The following is a 20,592-nucleotide window of genomic DNA, read 5'->3' on the forward strand; positions in this document are numbered from 1 at the left end:
ATGGGTTCCCCCTTTCTCCCCCTCCTCCCCCCACCTGCCTCCTACCCTCATGGTATCTCTCTGAAAGTAAACCTGGTCTTCTTTTATGATTTTGAGCTAGGTTCCACTTTTTGTTCTACTCTATACAAGACCTTCGAATTTGATCCTTTTCAGAGCAGTTGGTAGTGCTAGCCGGCACCATCTAGTTCTTCCGGTGTCTTGTGGAGACTTACGGAGACTGATGCTCATGTGGTCCATTAGTCCGTTGGACTAATTGCTACCATGCAGTTTCTATTTTTGTCACTCTTCTTTCCTCTGAGAGATGGCCTCTCACAAGTTTTTATGAGCCCAATAGTTTTTACCACCTCACGTAGGATGTAGAACATTGACTTGGTGGGCTACATTATGCCAATTGACCTTAGTGTCCCCAGGGACTATGGTTCTGAGTCTTCAGGCCCAGTGACTCATTTCCTCAAAGTATTTGGTTATGTCTAAGGCATTTTCAAAACCTGGACACTTATATGTTTCACCACGAGGAGCCCTGGTGGCATAATGGTTATGTGTTGGGCTACAATCCTCAAAGTCAGCAGTTTGAAACCATCAGCAGTGCTATGGGAGAAAGACAGGGCTTTCTACTTCCACAAAGAGTTTCAGTCTCAGAAACCCAAAGGGGCACTTCTACCCTGTCCTATAGCAACTCTGAGAGTCAGCATCAACTCAATGACAGTGAGTTTTGAGGTATGCGTTACCTTGCTTATGGATACATTTGCAGCCAAGATAAATACCCTTTGTATGACAAAGACATAACCTTTGTCAAGCCTACATGTATTTGTGAGCAGATTGCCTTGCAGACCTATTCAGTCTTTGTGTTTTTTTCATGCATTTACTCATCAATCAACTTTATTGCAGGGTTATGTGTACAGTGATATTTATCTCTGTTGCTTTAATTCTTGCAGCTCTCCGACGTTCCCCCTGTTGCCATTATTTTTTATTGACTGTGTGAGACCAGGTTGGCTAGAGAAACAAATCCAGTGACAAGCATACAATTACTTCTTTATATCAAGAAGCAATTATATATCAAGGAAGCATCCCAGTCCAGTCCAACTCAAGTCCATAAGTCCGATGCTGGTACATAAATCCCTCTTCAGACTCACACAGTCACGTGCCGTGACGCACAGGGTGGTGTGAACAAAGTCTTGTGGTCAGAGATCACTGGAAATTCTGATAGGGCTCCAGCAGCTTTCAGGGTCACCAGCAAGCAAGAAAATGAAGGAAGAGAGAGAAACTCCAGAGAGCTATATATTTCGGTCACATCTCAAGGGAGGCTGTCAGCCTGAGACCAGATTGACAGGCTAAATTTCACCCATATCTTCTTACAGATGTCATGCTGGTACAAAAAAAACTGAACTATCACACTGACATCCATTTTATTGGATATGTCCTTCCTGTTCACCCTAGTTAACATCCCTGTCCTCTAGTGACTAGCCATTGACTTTTGACAACTTCCAATTACCAAGGTTCATACGTGGGACATTCAACATTCTGATTATTAATGAACATTGTGGTAGTTTGTTCTTGAGCCATGCCATTTCAGAAACTGAAGATCACAGACACTCTCCTCCATCCACATCTTTAAGGTCAACACTACTTTGAGGAGGCAGCTCTTCCCTGGTTGTATTTTTAGTTCCTTCCAACCAAACGGGCAATGACCTGTGCTATTCTTCAAGGATTTCAGTGGCCATTTTTTTAGAAGTAATTCACCAACTTCTCCTTCCTGCTTTGTGTTAGTCTGGAAGTTCTGCTGAAATATGTCCATCATGAGTCACTCTGCTGGTGTTTAAAACACCAGTGGAGGTACAGATAGGAACTGAAAATACAGGGAATCCAGGACGGATGAGCCCTATAGGACCAGTGGTGTGAGTGGCAAAACAGGGAGGGTAAAGGGAGAATGGGTAGGAAAGAGGGAACCGATTACATGGAACTGTGTGTGACCTCCTCCCTGGGGGACAGACAACCAAAAAGTGGGTGAAGGGAGACATCGGACAGGGTAAGATATGACAAAATACCCATTTATAAACTATCAAGGGCTCATGAGGGAGGGGGGGGCAGGGAGGGAGGGGAAAAATGAGGACCTAATGTCGGGGGTTTAAGTGGAGAGAAAATGTTTTGAGAATGATGTACAAATGCGCTTTACACAATTGATGTGTGTATGGATTGGGATAACAGTTGTATGAGCCCCTAATAAAACGTTAAAAAAAATAAAATAAAAAATAAAAATAAATTAAAAAAACACACCAGTGGCATAGCCCCCAGTGTCACAGCACCTAGCAAGCTACCACTACATTAGAAACTTGCATTTCACTGGTGGAACTTAGAGAAGCCTTGCGGACACACACTGTGGGAGGCATGGGTACTATGTACAGATGTGTGATCATGAGTGAAAAAGACACATTTTACACACCTTGAGGAATATTTCTTTTACAGGAAGACATATCAACCAAATGATACATGTGAAGCACATTAAATTGTTGCTTATGAGGGTTACGGGTTGGAAGAGGCGGGAGTGACAAGTAGTCATTTAAGAAAATTAAAATGTAATAAAGATAAAGCCACTAACTGCTGGCTTTCGAGCCCTGTCTCATTCACGTGCCACTGGGCTTCCTCAGCTGCCCATATTCTATCCTAGCTGTGCAGCACCCCTGCGTCAGCAGGGTGGGATGTCTCCATTTATTTATTCCTCCATCATCGTGAAAATCCTTTTCCCTTTGTCACCTCTTCTCCTTCTCTCTCTAAAACCCCCAGTGCGATGTGTTTGCTCATTCACATCAAGCATATCCTCCTCTCACAATTTCGCAATCTCTGACCTCTCACTCATTGCTGCCCTTCTGTGGAGAGAAGCACACCATGATGAAACCCTGACAGAATACAAAACAAGTTCCAAACAGCTTCACTGGTCACTCTCTCTAGGGATCTGCATTCTCTCTGTCTCTCTGTCTCTGTGTGTGTGTGTGTGTGTGTGTGTGTGTGTCGGTAACCACTCCAGATCCCCTCTTAAGCCTCCTCCCCCTCTGTCCTAATCTCAAAGTCCAGCTAGTCAGTGAAGAGTTGGAGCCCATCCTCAGACTGCTTCACAAAGACTCGCTTCCCGACACAGAAAGAGGACTTCCGCCTGGAGGTATTTGCTGAGATCTTTGCGCCTAGAGACCTTCTCTCCTAGGACTCCAGAGATGCGTCTTTCTTGGATCCGGAGCCTGAGATGTGAGTGGAAACCCGGGGCACGTGGGTCAACAGAGGGCATGTGAGAGGGAAGAGGCTGAGCTCCGTAGCCTTTTGTCTGGAATTTGGAACGTTAGGCCTAGAAAGAGCCCTAACATATGGTTTTCACTGTGTCAGATCAAATACCTCCTGATCATAGTCTATAGTTCATAATATTTTCTTTTATCCTGAAATGAAATTTGTGGAATAAAAAAATCTACCAATATATAATTTCAAAATAACACAATATCTTAGCTGCAATGTAAAGAAGAAAGAAAAAGAAATCCATTCATAATTGAAGCAATAACTCAAGGGCACCACTGTAGAACACATTAGGCATCTTCATGGTTTCCTGGAATGCCCTCTAGATTCTAGCGTCCAGAAGGTACCACCCCCTTAGCTACTAACAGGAAACTGAGACTCAAAGAATCACATTGATTCTCACAGAGTCGCCCAAGACAGGACTAGAACCCAGAACTTCCCCTTCCACTCGAGCTCTCCCGTAAGCCCAGGAAATGTGAGGAGAGCTAGTATGGCCTCCTTGATGACTGAGACATTGGTGTGGGGGCTTCATGGATCATGTCCTACCTGTTGGTGATTGTCATGTGTCTTGTTCTTCTAGAACGCGATCACATACTAGGATCCCTCATGCAAACATGAGCTGAAGCAGTTGTCTGTCAGTTTATCTCTTAGAAAAAAATTCACTACCCTCGAGTCAATTCCAACTCATTAAAATCTCATGGGACAGAATAGAACTACCCCTTGAGTTTCTGACATTTTAAAGATGTATGGGAGCAAACAGCCCATCTTTTCCCAGCAGGATGACTGGTGGGTTTAAAAGCCTGGCCTCGTGCTTAGCAGCAGCATCCAAAGCTCACTACACCAACAGGACTCAGTGGAACTTTTTCAGCCCTTCAAGTTTTCAGCAAGCAATTGGTTAATTGTCATCAAGTAGACCCCCGGCTCATGGCAACTTGGTGTTTGTCAGAGTAGAATGGGGCTCCATACAGTTTTCATATGGATGAGTTTTTTTCAGAAGTAAACCACCAGATATTTCTTTCAAGTTCTCAGTGGGTGAACCCCAATGACCCACCTTTTAGGTATGAGCCCATCACCGGAGCTATTTGGACCACCCCAGGAGTCTCAGCAAGTATTGTTACTGCTCGTTGCCACTGAGTTGGCTCAGACCATAAGCACCTTACGGGTGAGAGGATTGATCATTGGTCCTGCATCGTCTTCATGACCCCTGGGAGGTTTGAGTTCATTGTTTCTGCCATTGTATCAGCCCATCTCATTGAAGGTTTCTCTCCTTTTTAGGGAAACTTTTACTGTTCCCTATCATGAGTAGCGTTTCATCTTCATTTGCTCATCTTTCCTTTTTCTTCTTTCTTCTCATATCTTCTCTTTTCTTACAATTGAAACTCTGCGAAGCTTAATACATGCCTGAAGCTTTGACTCTATTGTCTCACTGTATCTCCAACCACACATGTTAGCTAGAATGGTTAAGTTCATCTTACACTGAAGATTAAGAAAGATATAAGCAATTTCTTCAAAGGGGTTGCTCTAAAAGGTTAGTACATTTTAAGTATTATCAGAAATGTAAAAATAAATAAGACCCAATCCTTATATACCCCAAAACTAATCAAACACCTACATACAAGGGGGCTTTCCAGAGTTCATGGGAAAATGGAATGAAAAGGTAATGGAGTTTTCCATGCATTTTTGAAGCTCCCTCATACACTATACTTATACCTAAAATACTGAGTCTTACCAACATGTTTTATAGACAAGGTCACTGTGGGGTGCATATGATTCCAAGTTAGAGAAGCAATGGTTTTCAGTATAAATGAGTGAATACAATATCTCTGTGGCTTCTTCTTTCCTAATTGGTTTGTGACTGATAAAGTTATAGCCTGTCCAGGTAGGTCAGGCATGTGCTCAAATGTATCATTTTCCTATCATATAGCTTCTCTTTCACAAAGAAGGGCCACATAGGAGAGTGAGAGGATGGTAAATAATGCCATTTCCAGATAAGAAATACCCCCAAGATTCCTGCAAAGCCTTTCTAATAAAAGAATATGGAAATGCCAAAGAGTGGTCTCCTGCCTGCAACTTTCTGACCCACCCTCGCTGCAGTCTGTAACCCATTGGCTACCACTCAGTCAGTTCTGACTTAGAGACATGCCGTGTGTGTCACGGAAGACCTGTGCTTTGTACCATTTTCAATGGCTGGTTTTTTCAGAAACAGATCACCACTCCTCTCTTCTAGATGGACTCATTCACATCTGAGTTCATTAACAGATTACATAATTCAGGCACTCGTATTGAAATCTGTTTAACAGATTTAACACATGGAAGAGGCTGGGAGGGTGAACTCAGAGAAGTTTTTTAAAAAATCACCCAAAAGAAGGATAGACTGAGCCTCCACCAACCAGCCTTAGAATCAGCCAGGACATCTGAACAAAGGCCTCTGCTCTTCGCTCACATCAGCAAAATTGCATTTAGAGTAAAGATACGATGGTAAGATGCCGAGCTAAAAAAAAACGGACAGGAAACTGAGGACGTGGGCAGGAAAGGACACAAGAAGTCAAGAAAGGCTCAACCAGAGTTAGAGCAACTCCTGGGAAGGAAGCCTGCCAAGCATGGCATGGCTTCCCTGAAGATCTCAACTATTCCCTCCATTCTGGGCATTTGTGTATGGCCTGCAGAGGACATCTTGTTTGTCTATCTGTGGTCCCACGGCAGACCCTTGACTTTCCTAGTGGTAGGCAGGCCTCTGGTGTGATTCGAACACTCAGAGCACATACGAGGGCAGGCAAAGGTCACCCACCTGGGTTCTTTTCTAAGACCCTGGTGGGGGATTGGGTGATGCGAAACAGAATCTTCAACCTTCTGAAGACAGTGAATCATTTTGTGAAGGATAAAAGATCCCCCTGCAGGTCTGGAACTTTGTCAGCCCCATCTTAGGGGGAAGAAAGACTTTTAAAAACCTTTTTCCACAGCCAACCACCGCTCCTCACAAGTCCAGAACCCAACATAATCTTAAAAGACCCCCATGGGAAGTGGTATCTTAAAACCTCAGCACCACTGATGACCTTCAAGATAGAAAATGCTCATTTAATCTGCCATAGCCTTATATTTACAATGAAATGATCAAATACTCCTTTCCTAACTCATGAATTGTCCTATGCATCAAATGAGAGGGGCATTGAGAAAAAGGAAGACCCTCAATAAGATGGTTGGCACAGTGGCTGCAACGATGGACTCAAACATAAGGAAACACTGTGAGGATGGCCCGGGACAGGGTGGTGTTTCATTCTATGATACATGGGGTGACTATGAGTCAGAATCGACTCAATGGAACCTAACAACAAAAATATACAGCAAAGTTTTTTCAAGTTTAAAGGAGGTCTGGTAGCACTGTGACATAAGTGTTGGGCTGCAAACCACAATGTCAGTAGTTCAAGCCCAACAGCTGCTCCACAGGAGAAGGATGAAGCTGCCTGCTCTTGTATAGATTTACAGCCTAGAAAACCCTGTAGAGGTTCACTGTAAGTCAGAAGAAGCCCCATAGCAGTGGGTTTTGGTATTGTACTATTCAGGGTCCCTGTGTGGTGCACATGTAACGTATTTGGCTGATAATCAAAATATTGAAAGTTAAAGTCAACCCAGAGGTGCCTCATAGAACGGTCTACCCAAAAAAAAAAGAAAGAAAGAAAATGCTACAGATGACAGTGCTATTCTGATATGCCATGACTTCAAGGCAACTTGACAACTGATTTGGTTTTTAATAAGTTATACAGAAGTAAAATATAACTAGAATTTTAATAAATGCCTTAATATTCTAGCAGTCATGCTCAACTTATGCATTCAAATATCTTATTTTGTTTTGTTTTTTCAAGAATGAGGAAGTCCCTGAGAGGTGTTGAAATTGGCTGTAGATGTTTTTTAAATGTTTTCATTATAAAGTGAATGTTCCTAGAATTTTCAAATGCCCCAAAAAGTTGATTTCAATTTTTCCCATCTTTGATATGATGATTCTTGGAAAAGAAAGCTAAGTTACAGACTGACAAGCTGTGAAATTTATTGTGCTTGTGAGAATTGGGCAGCTGGAAAATTAGATCCACTTACCCATTGACATTCAATATGTAAGAGCGGTGGTAGTCTGAAAATTGAATTCTAGTTTTAAGGTCATGAATTGTCCTGGTGAACTGAAGTGGAAGCTGGTGAAAGCAATGAATATTGTTAGTTGCCACTTATGTTTAGACATCAGATATTAAAAGGCAGTCTTAGGCCAGTTAAATTTTTTAAATTCTATACAAAAGGGCAAGGCTTTTTACTCCTATTAAAGAGTTCCAGTATTGGAAATTCACAGGGGTGGTTCTACACTGTCTTATAGGGTGACCATGAGTCAGATTCAACTCGATGGCAGTAAATGAGTTAATCAGAAATAGTTCTGAATTCAGTGTTATTAACCCAGATCTCTCTGTGTCTAGTTTCCTCCCATTCACACATAGCACATGTATGCATACATATGCATACATGTGTGTGTACCCACATATGTGACTTCTAAGGGGCCCAAGAAGAGCTTTATTAACTCTCAACTCTTACCTCTACCTGAAAACCTAAGCTCTTCTGAATCCATTATGCAAGCAATTATCTAGATAATTAGACTTTTAAATATTCTTTTTTAACAGTTCTATTGGCAAGTCATTTACATATCATATAATTCAATAGTCCAATCATTCAATCATATCAAGGAGAATTGTACAATTATCACCACCTCCATTTTAGAACAAACACTACCCCCCATGGTCAAACCACCTTTAAGATGAGTTATGCAATCACAATCCATTCTAGTACTCCCTCCCCCTCCCATCTTCATTATTTATTCCTGAAATCCTCTTTCCCTTCCTATCATCCACCCTCCCACCCCTATTTTCCCTATATCACCTTGTATCACATATTATCATTATGCATCCACTCTCCTGTGCTTCACAGCTGGGAGACCCAACAGAAAACAATAAAAAACAAAATCACACTAATGTGGCAAGGCTAAAAACATAATAGCACACAGGCAAAAATACAAATGATGCGTAAGAAGGAAAAGACCCCCAACTGCATTCAAAAAGCCAGAGAAGAAATTTCTGTCATGGAACCAATAAGAGATACTTGCACCTGGAACAGATTCAGGCCATATCTATGGGGTGGTCAGCTAGCCGACTATTGAGCTCAATCCAATGTAATCAAGATTACAATGGTCTCTGCCTGATTGTAAGGCTGTCCAAGACACGTGCCTGTGGCTAGAGCAGATCTACCACTGACGCGGTCTGACTAGATACTCTTCGTGTGTTTCATTTGGTTTGGGGCTCCCTCCGTGCCCCAGAGCCCTCCACAAATTGGGTGTGCATAATTTTTGCTGTGATGCTTTTCTCCTCCCCATATTCGAATTTTGTAATTGTCGTCTTTGGATCACAAAAGCTGGTGTGCTCCCTCTGTGTGGATTTAGATGACTCCTAGCTTAGATGACTCCTTGTTTGAATACAAGACTTTGAGACCTTGTTCTGATGGGTAGCCGGACAGCATCTACTTTCTTCACCACACTTTGCTTTTAGCACCCTTATCTTCAGTGATCATTTCATGAAGCGGAGTATTGAGCAGGGCCATGATATAAGACCTGATTGTTCAAGTTGGAGCTAGGATTTACTGCGAGCCCAAAACACATTCCTGGATCTATGCCTTATTTTTTTTCTGCCACTTGGGAGCCAATACATATGTCATATCATTCCATAGTTCAATCATTGTGTTAGTCTGGGTAAGCAAGAGAAACAAATTCATAAACACGCATATGTACGTAAGAGAGAGTTTTATATAAAGAGTAATTATACATTAAGAAAACATCCCAACCCAGTCCAGCCTAAGGTCTTAAGTCTGATATTAGCCCATATGTCCGATACCAATCTATAAAATCCTCTTCAGACTCAGGAAACACATGCAATGATGCCAAATGCAGAATGATCACAAGCCAGTGGGTAGAAAGTCTTTAGATCCAGTGGCGTTGTAAGATCTCAGCGCTGGCAGAGGTCTCTCTGTGGTTTCTCCGGCTTGAGAGGTCTGGTTGCATCAGGGCAGGTCCATGTGGCTTTTCCAGCTCAGGGCCCTAGTGTAGTTCCATGTGTCTTGTCAGCTGCAATGTCTCCCAGGAAAGTCAGCCTTGTCGGTAGAGTGTCTCCAAGGGAGTGAACTGAGAGAGAGACAGTGTCTCCTGCCTCCAAGAAGGAATACTGGATTTCCCAGAATTCTCAGGAGAAGACCATGCCCACACAGAGGTCTCATTGGCTATCTCCAGGTCGACAGGCTAGAATCCACCTTAATCCTCAAATTGACACCAGATTAGGTGACTACCACAATCATGTCAAACATAATTGTGCAATTGCTTCCATAATCATACATGTTTTTCAAAACATACTTTTCCTTCCTGGACTTCTTGACATCATCTCCCTCTTATCTCCCCCACCCCTAGGTAGCCCCTTTCCCCCAAACCCTTCTTACATTTGCTTTCCCAGTAGGCTCCACATCCCTAAGTTTCATTTACTGAAAAATAAATAAACAGTTAACACAGCTTCAAGAGGATGAACTCCAATGGTAATGCACCTCTGAGATACACCTTAATATAAACAAACATAAGCAAAATATAACAAAATGGCTATCGCAGCGTTGCCAGAATACTACATATCTTAATACAGCAAATGGGACGTTGATGTACCAAGACATTGTTTTTTCACCAACTGCTCTTGGTACAGCAGTCTTCTACCTCAGACACTGTGTGTTTTTCTGGCTTACGTCCTCAGGTTACAAGTATATCTGGGGTAGAGTCCAGTTTACCCAGTGGAGTTCCCATTGGGGATTCAATGTTCTAATGAATACAAAAACAAAGCATTCATAGTACTTCACAGTTTTATTGATATATAATTCACATTGCACAGCAATTTTTCCCAATGCAAAATGTCATTTGATTTCCGTTGATTGTAGATCCAAGCAAATTGAAATTCTTGACCACTTTAATTTTTTATCCACTTATCGTGTTGTCTATTGACTCAGTTGTGAAGAATTTTGTTTTCTTTGTGTTGAGCTATAATCCATACTGTAGGCTGTAGTCCTTGATCTTCATCACAAATGCCTCAAATCCTTTAAGTAAGCAAGGCTATATCATCTATATATTCATCTATATACCTCAGTTTGTTAATAAGCCTTCCTCCAATCCTAGTTCTTTTTCATGTAGTCCAGGGTATTATTTATTATTATCATTATTATTTGCTAGAATACAGATAAGAATAAGTACAGTGAGATGATATAACCCTGACGCACATCTCTCCTGATTTTAAACTACACAGCATTCCCTTGTTCTGTTCAACAACTTCATCTTGGCCCACTTATATGTTCTAAATGAGCACAATGGCATGTTCTAAAGTTCCTATTCTTCTCAATGTTATCCATAGTTCCTTATGGTCACCAGCGTTGAATGTCTTTAATAGTCAATGAAGCACAGGTAAACTCTTTCTAGTATTCTCGACTCTGAGTCAAAATCCACTGATATCAGCAATGATATCTCTCGTGCCACATCCTCTTGTGAATCTGGTTTGAATTTCTGGCACTCCATGTCAATATACTGCTGCAACCACTGTTGAATTGTCTTCAGTAAAATTGTACTTGCCTGTAATATTACAATATTGTTTGATAATTTATTCACTCTGTTGGGTCACTTTTCTTTGTAATGGGAACAAATGTGAATCTCTTCCAATCAAGTGACCAGATATTGTCTTCCAAATATCTTAGCATAGGCAAGTGAGTGCTTCCAATGCTTCATCAGTTTGTTGAAGTATTTCAATTGTTATTCCATCAGTGCCTGGAGTCTTATTTTTTTGCTAAAGTCTTCACTGCAGCTTAGATTTCTCCCTTCAGTATCATTGGTTCTTGATCATATGCTATCTTGTTTTGAAATGATTGATTGTCAACCAGTTCTTTCTGGTGCCATAGTATGTATCCATTTCATTGTCTTTTGATGTTTCCTGTATCATTCAATCTACATAGTTTGGATGCTGAAAAGTCTCAAATCTATGTGTCAAGCGTCAGACTGGAGGCTTCTCCTGACTCACATAGCTGCAGGGCCTGAAGAATCTGAGATCAGCAGATCAGACAACAATCACTGGCTAACAGGCTGCAGAGGTGATGAATCTCAAGAACAAGCAGTCAGATAATAGCAATCCAAGTTCAGGATCTAGCAAGTGAGTAAACATTGGCAGCAATCCAACATATATCCGATACAGGCCACAACCACAAGGAAACTCCCCCTTACAACTGGTTGGCTGATCGCATCATGGAGGATGCTTATTCCATTACATAACTACCAACCATCACTATATAACTGCCAAGCTACATCTTTACATAACTGCCAAGTCACTGAGCAGCACAGCACTGACAAGTTCACACAACCTCAATCATCACAGAGCTGTTCTTTCCTAGCTTCATTGGAAAGCACAGAGATTTTTTAATTTATTATAATTGGGAGTTAATACACATATCATATCATTCCATAGTTCAATCATGTCCAGAAGAATTACACAATTAAAAACACAATGTTTCATTGTCTTTCTCACTACTGTGCCTTCCCAATCACAGAGTACACCAGTTTCCTTTCATTCAGACCTTCTCGCTGTATAGGAGCATCATTCCCTCTGCTCTCTGCACCTGTAAACTCTGAAGGGTGACATAAGCATGGGGGAACCTTTATCTTGATAGTCACCTTGCATCTTCAGAGGTCAGAGACTTCTTCTCTAAGCGTCCTTTCAGATACCTGGATAGTCTATAACTCCATTATCCTACCCCACACTACGGAGAGATCAGAATTGGTTTGGGACACAGATGGAAGGTGGGTAGTGAATGAGAGGGAAAGAGCAGTAGGCTGGGAGTGGGAAATGTGGGCATCTTGGGCCTCCTTTGCAGCTAACTACTTGGTGACCATAAGCACAGGGAGCATTAGGTGGTTTCCTACCTGTCAAATGAAAAACTTTCCCCAAGCAAGTCTAAGTTCTCTTCTAGCCCCAGATCTCTGATGATTCTCCTCATTTAAAGAGAATCCATTTACCTCTGCTTTGTCAAGATCTGGTATTGGTAGCCTGTATTGTGGAGGGAAATTTTGTCTTTGAGACCTATTGACATCTATTTGTTAATACACGACATTGCCTAATCTCTGGCGCTCCTCGTTCTCTGTAAAATGTGTAAGAGCCATTACTTCTGCCAACCAGCTCTCAGGCACTGAGATTCACACTCAAAGTGTCTCAGAGCATAGAAAGCACCCCTCTTAATAAAGAGGACTTACTCCAGCAGCACACAGCATGTTCAGTTTTTCCAACTGAACAGAGAATCATAGTCAATACAGGAGTGGCCTCCTGAACTTAAGCCCCCCAAGATTGTGGGGGAGTGTAGGAGGAGCCTTGGTGGTTAGAGGTGGGAAATGATCCACAAGGTCAGCAGTTCAAAACCACCAGATGCTCTGTGGGAGAAAGATGGGGCTTTCTACTCCTATAGAGAGTTAGTCTCGGAAACTCACAAGGGCAGTTCTAGCCTGGCCTGTGAGACGGCTAAGAAGGGCGTCGGCTTGGCAGCAGTGAGAGGAGACTCCATGCCGTCTCCCACAGCCCTCCCATCTTTCCTGACCGGATTCTAAGGAACGGTCTTCCTCCTCCAGACATTTAGCGTTAAATATCTGGCTTAAAATCCGAACTAAAGACTTATTTAAGCGATATTTTAAGAACTAATAAATAAGTAAAATTCCTGAAGGATCTTGATACTAACTACAGGGGATTTTCACAAGCTGACCTAGACGATGCTGACTTGCTGATCCTAATTCATTTTCACTTTTAGTAGGTACTTTCTGGACCTCTGGAACCAAGCTCAGCATTCACACTAACCCTAGGATGCCTCCCTGTGACTTCACGCCTGAAAAATACAAGGTAAGATTGAGGAGTTTAGGAAACGCCCCCCTCCCTCCACCACCACCACCATGTACACACCTGTCAAAACAACAAACAAAAAGATGAATCATCTAAGGCAGTCTCAGTGAACTGTGTCCTCAGGAAGGGCCCACAAGTGGCCCTGCCTGCCACCAAGCAGTCCCATCAGAGATCCCTAAAGTCTCCTTCTTTTAAGGCACTGAGAACATATGATCTCCTCTTACTCCATCTAATTACTGGTGCACTAAGTGGTATAAGAAGGGAGCATGTATGTACGCAACAAAGAAAGACTATAAGAAGGATAACAGACATGACAATTTTGATTGGTTCATGTGGAAATGCATGATTTGTTGTTCTTGCATCTTGTATCCCTAAAGTTAACATTTTTTCTCAAGTTAATTAAAATTGCTCGCTCTCTCACTCTCTCTCTCTCTCCCTCTTTCTGTCTCTCTCTCTCAGCAGCCCTTTATCATACCTGACACTAACAGATTAGAAATCATAACATCAATATGTAGATTAAGAAGGAACCACACTGAAGAGCCACATGAAGGAGATGTTTACAAGGAAGCACACAAGCACCAGCACTGTGACCTTTTCCCAAAAAAACTACAGCAACAAACAAACGTGCCTCCTCAGTTCAGACATTCTACTTCCAAAGCCCACATTCTTCTCGTTGCTGAAGTCAGCTCAAAGCCAGAGATTTCCATTTAGACCAGTGGTTCTCCACCCTACTAATGCTTGACCCTTTAATACAGCTTGTCGTGTTGTGGTGACACCCAGTCATAAAACTGTAATTTTGCTACTGTTATGAGTTGAAATGTAAATATCTGATATGCAGGACATATTTTCATGATTACAAATTGAACATAATTAAACATATGTAAAGCATAGTGATTAATCACAAAACAATATGTAATTATATATTGTGAAATATTTATGTGTTTTCTGATGTCTTTATGTGTTTTCTTATGTGAAAGGGTCGTTCCACCCCCAAAGGGGTCACGACCCACAGGTTGAGAACTGCTGATTTAGACAAAGACGATTGCAGCCTCTCTCCTCATGCTTGACCTAGAAGTTGCTGGCAGGTCCATGAGAGATGTCCCTACTCATGATGGGCCTTAGGTTCTTACCAGAAGAACACTGTCGAAACACAGTTCCTCTGAAACACTGTGGGTTCCTCTGAAACAGTATGGGGCAACAGCTTTATGTTTCATTCAATGAATCCATTGCAGTGGAGGCTACTGTGTCGCATGGTGACCCTACAGGACAGAGGGCAGTAGAACTGTCCCATAGGGTTTCCTTATAGAAGCAGGCTGCCACAACTTTCTCCTGTAGAGGGCGCTGCTGGGTCCAAGTTCCTGACCTTGGGGATACCAGTGGATCACTGAGCAAGTGCACCACCAAGGCTCCTTCCATTCAGTACAGGGACTGGGAGAAAAAAAAAATAGCTGCTCTTGAGTCGATGTCTACTGACTGCTGCTCATCTGTGTCAGAGTAGAAATGTTCTCCACAGAGTTTTCGATGGCTAGAATGTTTCAGAAGTACAGAGACGATGAGCCAAACCCACTGCCACCAGGTCAATGCTGATTCATAGTAATTCTAAATAGTTTCTGAGGCTCTGTCCATCGTTACATGGGCAGACAGCCTCATCTTTCTCCTGTGGAGCAGCTCAGGGGTTTGAATGGCTGACTTTGCAGTTAGCAGCCAAAGGCTTACCCAACAGCTGATCTGTTGATCTTGTTTAAGAAAAAAAAAAGAGAAGAAACAAGGAAAAGAAAGACTTTAACTATTGTCTATCTACAGAGTCTTGCGTATAACCGTGTTGTGGAGATCCACAATGAACATTTCTCTCCGGTGACGACGGCATACTTTCAGAAACCCTTGCTGATCCACCAGGGGCACATGGAGTGGCTATTTGATGTTGAGGGAAACAGATACCTGGACTTCTTCTCAGGGATTGTCACTGTCAGTGTTGGTCACTGCCACCCGTGAGTATCATTACATGTTGCGGTGTTCACTCCAGAGGAATCTTTGGGAAACAGGCTGACAGTCATCTCTGTGGTTGAGAACCCTTGGTTCAGCCATCCAGTCTTGGTTGCGCTCACGTTGATCCGGACCCATGGCTGCTTCGTGTGTTCCGGAGTAGAACTGTGCTCCACAGGATTTTCAGTGGCTCATTTTCCAGAAGCAAATCTGAGAAGTAGGTGCCTCTGAGGGTACCTCTGCGTCGAAGGAGCATTCTGGCTGAATTGCTGCCAAGACAGGTCTGCTTGTTCTGGTGGCCGCCCATGGTACTTTCCATAATCTTCGCCAACATCATAGTTGGCCATTTGCACCTGGGAATTCCTTGGTCCAGTTACAGTGGTTGAAAAAGAATACGAAGAAGGAAAAACACTTCCCTCCTCTAGCTGATATAGTCACTGCCGTTTGCTGGGTAAAAAATCTCAACATAACACCTGTTCTTTTCAAGACCATTCAAGGCTCTGTGATTCTCATTACACATGCAGCGTGGCTTGTACCATTTGCTTAGGGTGTTATTGTGTGTGTTTCTCTCTCTAGTAAGAGCTTCACACTTGCCTGGAAAGCACTGAGATCAGGGCAGAGATGAAAGGGAAGGCCAGGGGCTCTCACAGAAATACAGGGGCAGATAAGCGAGCTGATGGATAATGAGAACTTGGAGCCTGGGGATCATCTTAATCAACTCTGAGAGATGGAGGAGGAGGAACAAAATATGATAAGACAAAGACATAATAACAGCTGGAAATTTACCTGGGAAATGCATGGATCAAGTGATCCTGAGATTCTTTGCAGCCTTGATCACAATCCCATCCACTCAAATGTCTGCCAGCAGGTCCTTCTATAATCCTTTTAGATATGGGACAGCCATTTCATTGCAATGCCTATTCTCTCTCTAGCCTTTAGTAATATGGCAAATAAAACTTATTTTAAATAAAAAACATTATTAAAGTAGTAAGTGTAAAATAAACATAAAAGTTTGGGCCCTCTGCAGAAGCAGAAGGTACAGAAAGCATCTCTCCTCCAAGCAGCTGTCAGCAGGTAAAGTACATCAGTGAAGAAATGGAAGCCTCTCAGTGGGATGGACTGAAATGTATTGTGTAGCTCAATAGTTATACGTATTAAGAAGAGTTGCACAATCATCACTCTAATTGCTTTTAAAACATTTTCTTATTCCTGGTACTCATTAGTATTAGTTCTCCAGCCCCACCCCACCCCGCCCCACTTCCCTTGCCATAACCCCAAGAAAGTACCAATCCAGATACCATATCTATAGATATACCGATCCTAGATTGCATATAGAGAAAAACATGCCCCAGAAAAGAAAGAAAAAACAATAACAGTAGCAAAGTAAAACCTCAGTTGAAAAGATAACAGAAAATAATAAAAACTAGAAAAAATTTCAAATGGATCAAAAGAGAGAACACGTGATAAGGTGTTCAATTCTAGCATAACGACGTCGGCATCAGTCCACATTCCGGTGTGCTGTTTGATAGCGAGGCTATTCATATCCCTGCTCCACAGGCAGAGAGGGTTCACCAGAGGTTTCCTCCAAGTAGGGACCCTTCAAAGGGGTCTGGAGTTTTCACTGTCACCCACAGCTTTCTGCGCACTGGGTGCTTGGAAGTTAAGCTCTGAAACTGTTCCTTTTCCAGTCTTGGATTTTATTATTTACAATGCTCAGATCGCACAGGTTGGTGTGTGCTTCTTCCATGTGGACTGAGCTGACACCTCACTTGGATCACCGCTTGTTTTAAGACAGCCTTTAGGATCCCAGATGCTATTCTTTCTGGCAAGCAGGTACCATCTGATTTCTTCACCACGCTTTGCTATGACACCCATATCTTCAGTGACCTCTTCATGAGGGAAGGTATTGAGTAGGGCCAGGCCATAAGAACTAATTGTTCTTAGATTACGGCTACAATGAAGTGCAAGTTCAAAATTCCATTCATGTATCTATGGTTTATATACGTCCCTACTTACTGGCTTTTTAAAAACCTTTATGCTTCTCCTGATTTCCATCTGACCTTTCTGCTTGTTTCTCTGACCTCCTATGGTAGTTGCAAAATCTGGTGTCAACTTGAGACTATTAAGAGTGAAGAAGAGGAGTTTAGCCTGTCAATCAGGTTGCAACTTGATGACCTCATTTGGAGGCACAACAGAGATAAATAGCTCAATGGAGGTCAGACATGCACTCTCCCTGGGAGACATTCCTGTTGACAAGCCACATGGAGCTACAATGATGGTACTAGATCCCTGGAGCTGGAGGAGCCACGTGGAGACCCACGCCAACGCTATGATGTTTCCACCGCCACTGGCTTTCCACCTAGTGGCCTGTGGTCTTCCTAAATTCAGTATCATTGTGTGAGTCTGAAGAGGAGTTTATAGGCTGGTATTGGACATATGGGCTAATATCAGACTTATGGACTTGATCTGGACTGGGATGGATGTCTTCTAAATATACCATTACTCTTTGATATAAAGCCCTCTCTGACATGTATATGACTGTCTCTGGAATCGTTTTTCTAGTCTACCTGGACTAACACACCTCCTAATTCTGGATGTCCTGATACTATTCTTAATTTTCCACTGTTATAGCCACACGCCCTTTCTCCTTTATTGTTTTCCCATAGAATGTGCCCTACCCTATCGACTCACTCCAGTCACTTAATTGCTACATTTTTGACAGCCTTGTTCATAGCCATCAAGTTGGCTCCAACTCATGATCCCTCCATGTCCAGCACAAAAAAAATGTGTCTCATTCCTGCACTATCTATCCCCATGATCACTGACACATTTGACTCGGGATTCCATAGGCTGATTTTTGGAAGTAGATAATCTGCCAGGCCTTTCTTCCTAGTTTATCTTAGTCTGAAGGCTTTACTGTCTAACATCCCAGCAACATATAAGCCAGCTGCGTTAGGCTGGGTTGTCTAGGAAGACAAAACCTGTGGCACTCGTCTGCCTATAAAGAAGAATTTTATATCAAGAAGGAATCCTAGCTCAGTCCAACTCAAGTCCAAGGCTAGCAAGGGCTTTCTTCAGACTAACATAACTGCAGACCAATGATGGCGAAAGGTAAATAGGGATACAAGGAGATCACAGACTGGTGGGTGCAGAGTCACGTGGTTCAAAAGTCAATGGAGACGTGGCAGGGGCTGACAGCTTCCAGGTTGACTCTCAGGTTTGGGTGACCCACCTGGAGCCGTCCCAAGAGGTAGACACAGTATTCCAGCAAGGAGGAAGTAGAAGGGGCAGAGAGAAAATCTGTTCCCAGTGTCTCTCCCTCTTGATGGACAGGTTAGGCTTCACACCTACCTCCACACAGGTACCATCAAGTTGACATAAAATTTAATGACCATGCCACCACAGTATGACAAACTGAAAAATAAGTGGTGAGCCACATACCTATCTACACTTGTTTCCTATTATCCCTGAAAATGAACTTCTGATCTTGAAAAATTGATCTGATCCTTTAAAGAATGTAGTTTCATATTTATGAAATATTTGTCATTATTAACTACTTCTCAGCTGCAGCAATATGAATCTCCTTTTAAGCAAAAACTATTGGTTGTGCGTACATGTTAATGAATGGATCTATGATCCTAAGAATAAAATGGGAAGGCTTACATCCAGTTATCTCTATTTTCCAAATAGCTCAAAGAGAAGTTAATAAGAAAACTGATAGTTATAAGAGGTTTAAATCTAAACTTTCTTCAGGGCAAGGAATTTTTCCCTAAAATCTCTAACTGTGATAATTAAAATTGTATATCAACTTGGCTGGGCCATGATTCTCAGTGGTTTGGAAGTTACATCCTAGTTTGGCGCTTGTGTAATGATGTAGTCATCTGCCCTGATGAGATCTGACATAAGGTCATGATGATATGTGCTATGAGCGACCAATCAATTGAAAGGGAGTTTCCTTAGGGATGTGGCCACTCTATCTGGACATTTGGCAAAGTTTCTGGATTTTTACTGGATCTGATTCCTGCATCTGGCTTGTCATCTCTCATGTGACCTCTAGGCTTGAGCCAGTGGCCTGCCATATTGCCTTCCAGTCTTAGGAGTCATTAGCCTTCTGTCTTCGACTGAGTTCTCTAGCAAAACAAAACAATTTAAGTATATGTGTGTGTGTACAAGGGGGTACCCAAAAATAACTGGAGTTTTTTTTCTAAAGCTTGTATTTGAATTTTTTTTACAAAACAACCTTATCACCTTCAAAATACTCTCCACTTAATGCATTTGTCAAATCTGTGATTACATTCTTGGAAACATTTTTCAAACTCATCTGATTGGATGGCTGACAGCACCTCCCTCATTTTTTTCTTCACCTCTTCTACTTCATCAAATCACTGTCCTTTCATGTCCCTCTGCTTTAGCGGAAACAAAAAGAAGTCACATGGGGTGAGGTCAGATGAGTAAGGTACGTGGAGCAAGAGAGACATGCTGGCACACTGATATTGCTGCATGAGCAGGTGCATTGTCATGGTGGCAAAAACAGTCCACCTTTTGCCACAGATCAGGCCTTTTTTATTGCACACTGTTACACATTTTTTTTCAGAACCTCTAAATAGAAAGCTAGATTAACAGTCTGACCTGATGGAATGAACTCCAAATGCACTATCCTTATCATATTAAAAAAAAAGAGCATTGTCTTGATCTCTGATTTCACTTGACAACCTTTGGGGAGCAAGGTGATGCTGGTGTCTCCCACTGGCTTGATTGATGTTTGCACCATGTTTTGTCGCAGTAGTGACCTTGGAAAAAGTCTGGATCCCTTCAGAGCTGTTCTTTCAAAGCACAGCATGTTTCCAGTTGACACTCTTTTTGTTGGCCAGTCAGAGCCTGAGGCACAAACTTAACACCAACCCTTCTCATTCTCAAATCTTCCATTAAAATTCACAGCACTGAGCTCCAAGATAGTCCAGATAACATCCCCATCTCTTCAATGGTCTGTCATCAGTCTTTGAGCACAAGTGCATGACTTTTGTCAACATTTTTGTCCATTTTGGGAAATGGACGGACATCCAGAAAGAATAAGGTTTGTTATCCATTTCACCTTTGTTGAAACAAGAAAACCACTCGTACACTTGAGTTTTCCCATAGCGCTTTCCTTGTAAGCTGTGTTCAACATCACAAGAGTTTCTGCAGCATTTTTCCTAAGCAAGAAACAAAATTTCACAGCCCCATGCTGTTCTTTTAAATCAGCCTCATAAAAAAACGAGGTTTAAGGGAAATTGCTTTTACAAAAAATTCACTGTGACCAGAGAGAACTTTCCCAGGCAACGCCACTGGGGGTGCACTAACTCAGAGCAAGTTGCTTGATTCT

General features: G+C 42.2%; 1 protein-coding gene across 1 annotated transcript in view; it reads left to right on the forward strand.

The window, feature by feature from the left end:
• Positions 1–2,964: 2,964 nt before the first annotated feature.
• Positions 2,965–20,592, forward strand: part of AGXT2 (alanine--glyoxylate aminotransferase 2) — a 65,436-nt gene continuing 47,808 nt past the window's right edge. The window contains exons 1-3 of the mRNA XM_045285260.1: positions 2,965–3,237; positions 13,159–13,247; positions 15,051–15,235. Coding sequence (XP_045141195.1) covers positions 3,207–3,237; positions 13,159–13,247; positions 15,051–15,235 — 305 coding nt within the window. The 5' untranslated portion in view covers positions 2,965–3,206. The remainder of the gene's footprint in view (positions 3,238–13,158; positions 13,248–15,050; positions 15,236–20,592) is intronic.

The sequence above is a fragment of the Echinops telfairi genome, unplaced genomic scaffold, assembly GCF_000313985.2.
Source record: "Echinops telfairi isolate 266 unplaced genomic scaffold, ASM31398v2 ScPeMD7_7469;HRSCAF=8507_1, whole genome shotgun sequence".
In the NCBI taxonomy this organism is placed as follows: domain Eukaryota; kingdom Metazoa; phylum Chordata; class Mammalia; order Afrosoricida; family Tenrecidae; genus Echinops; species Echinops telfairi.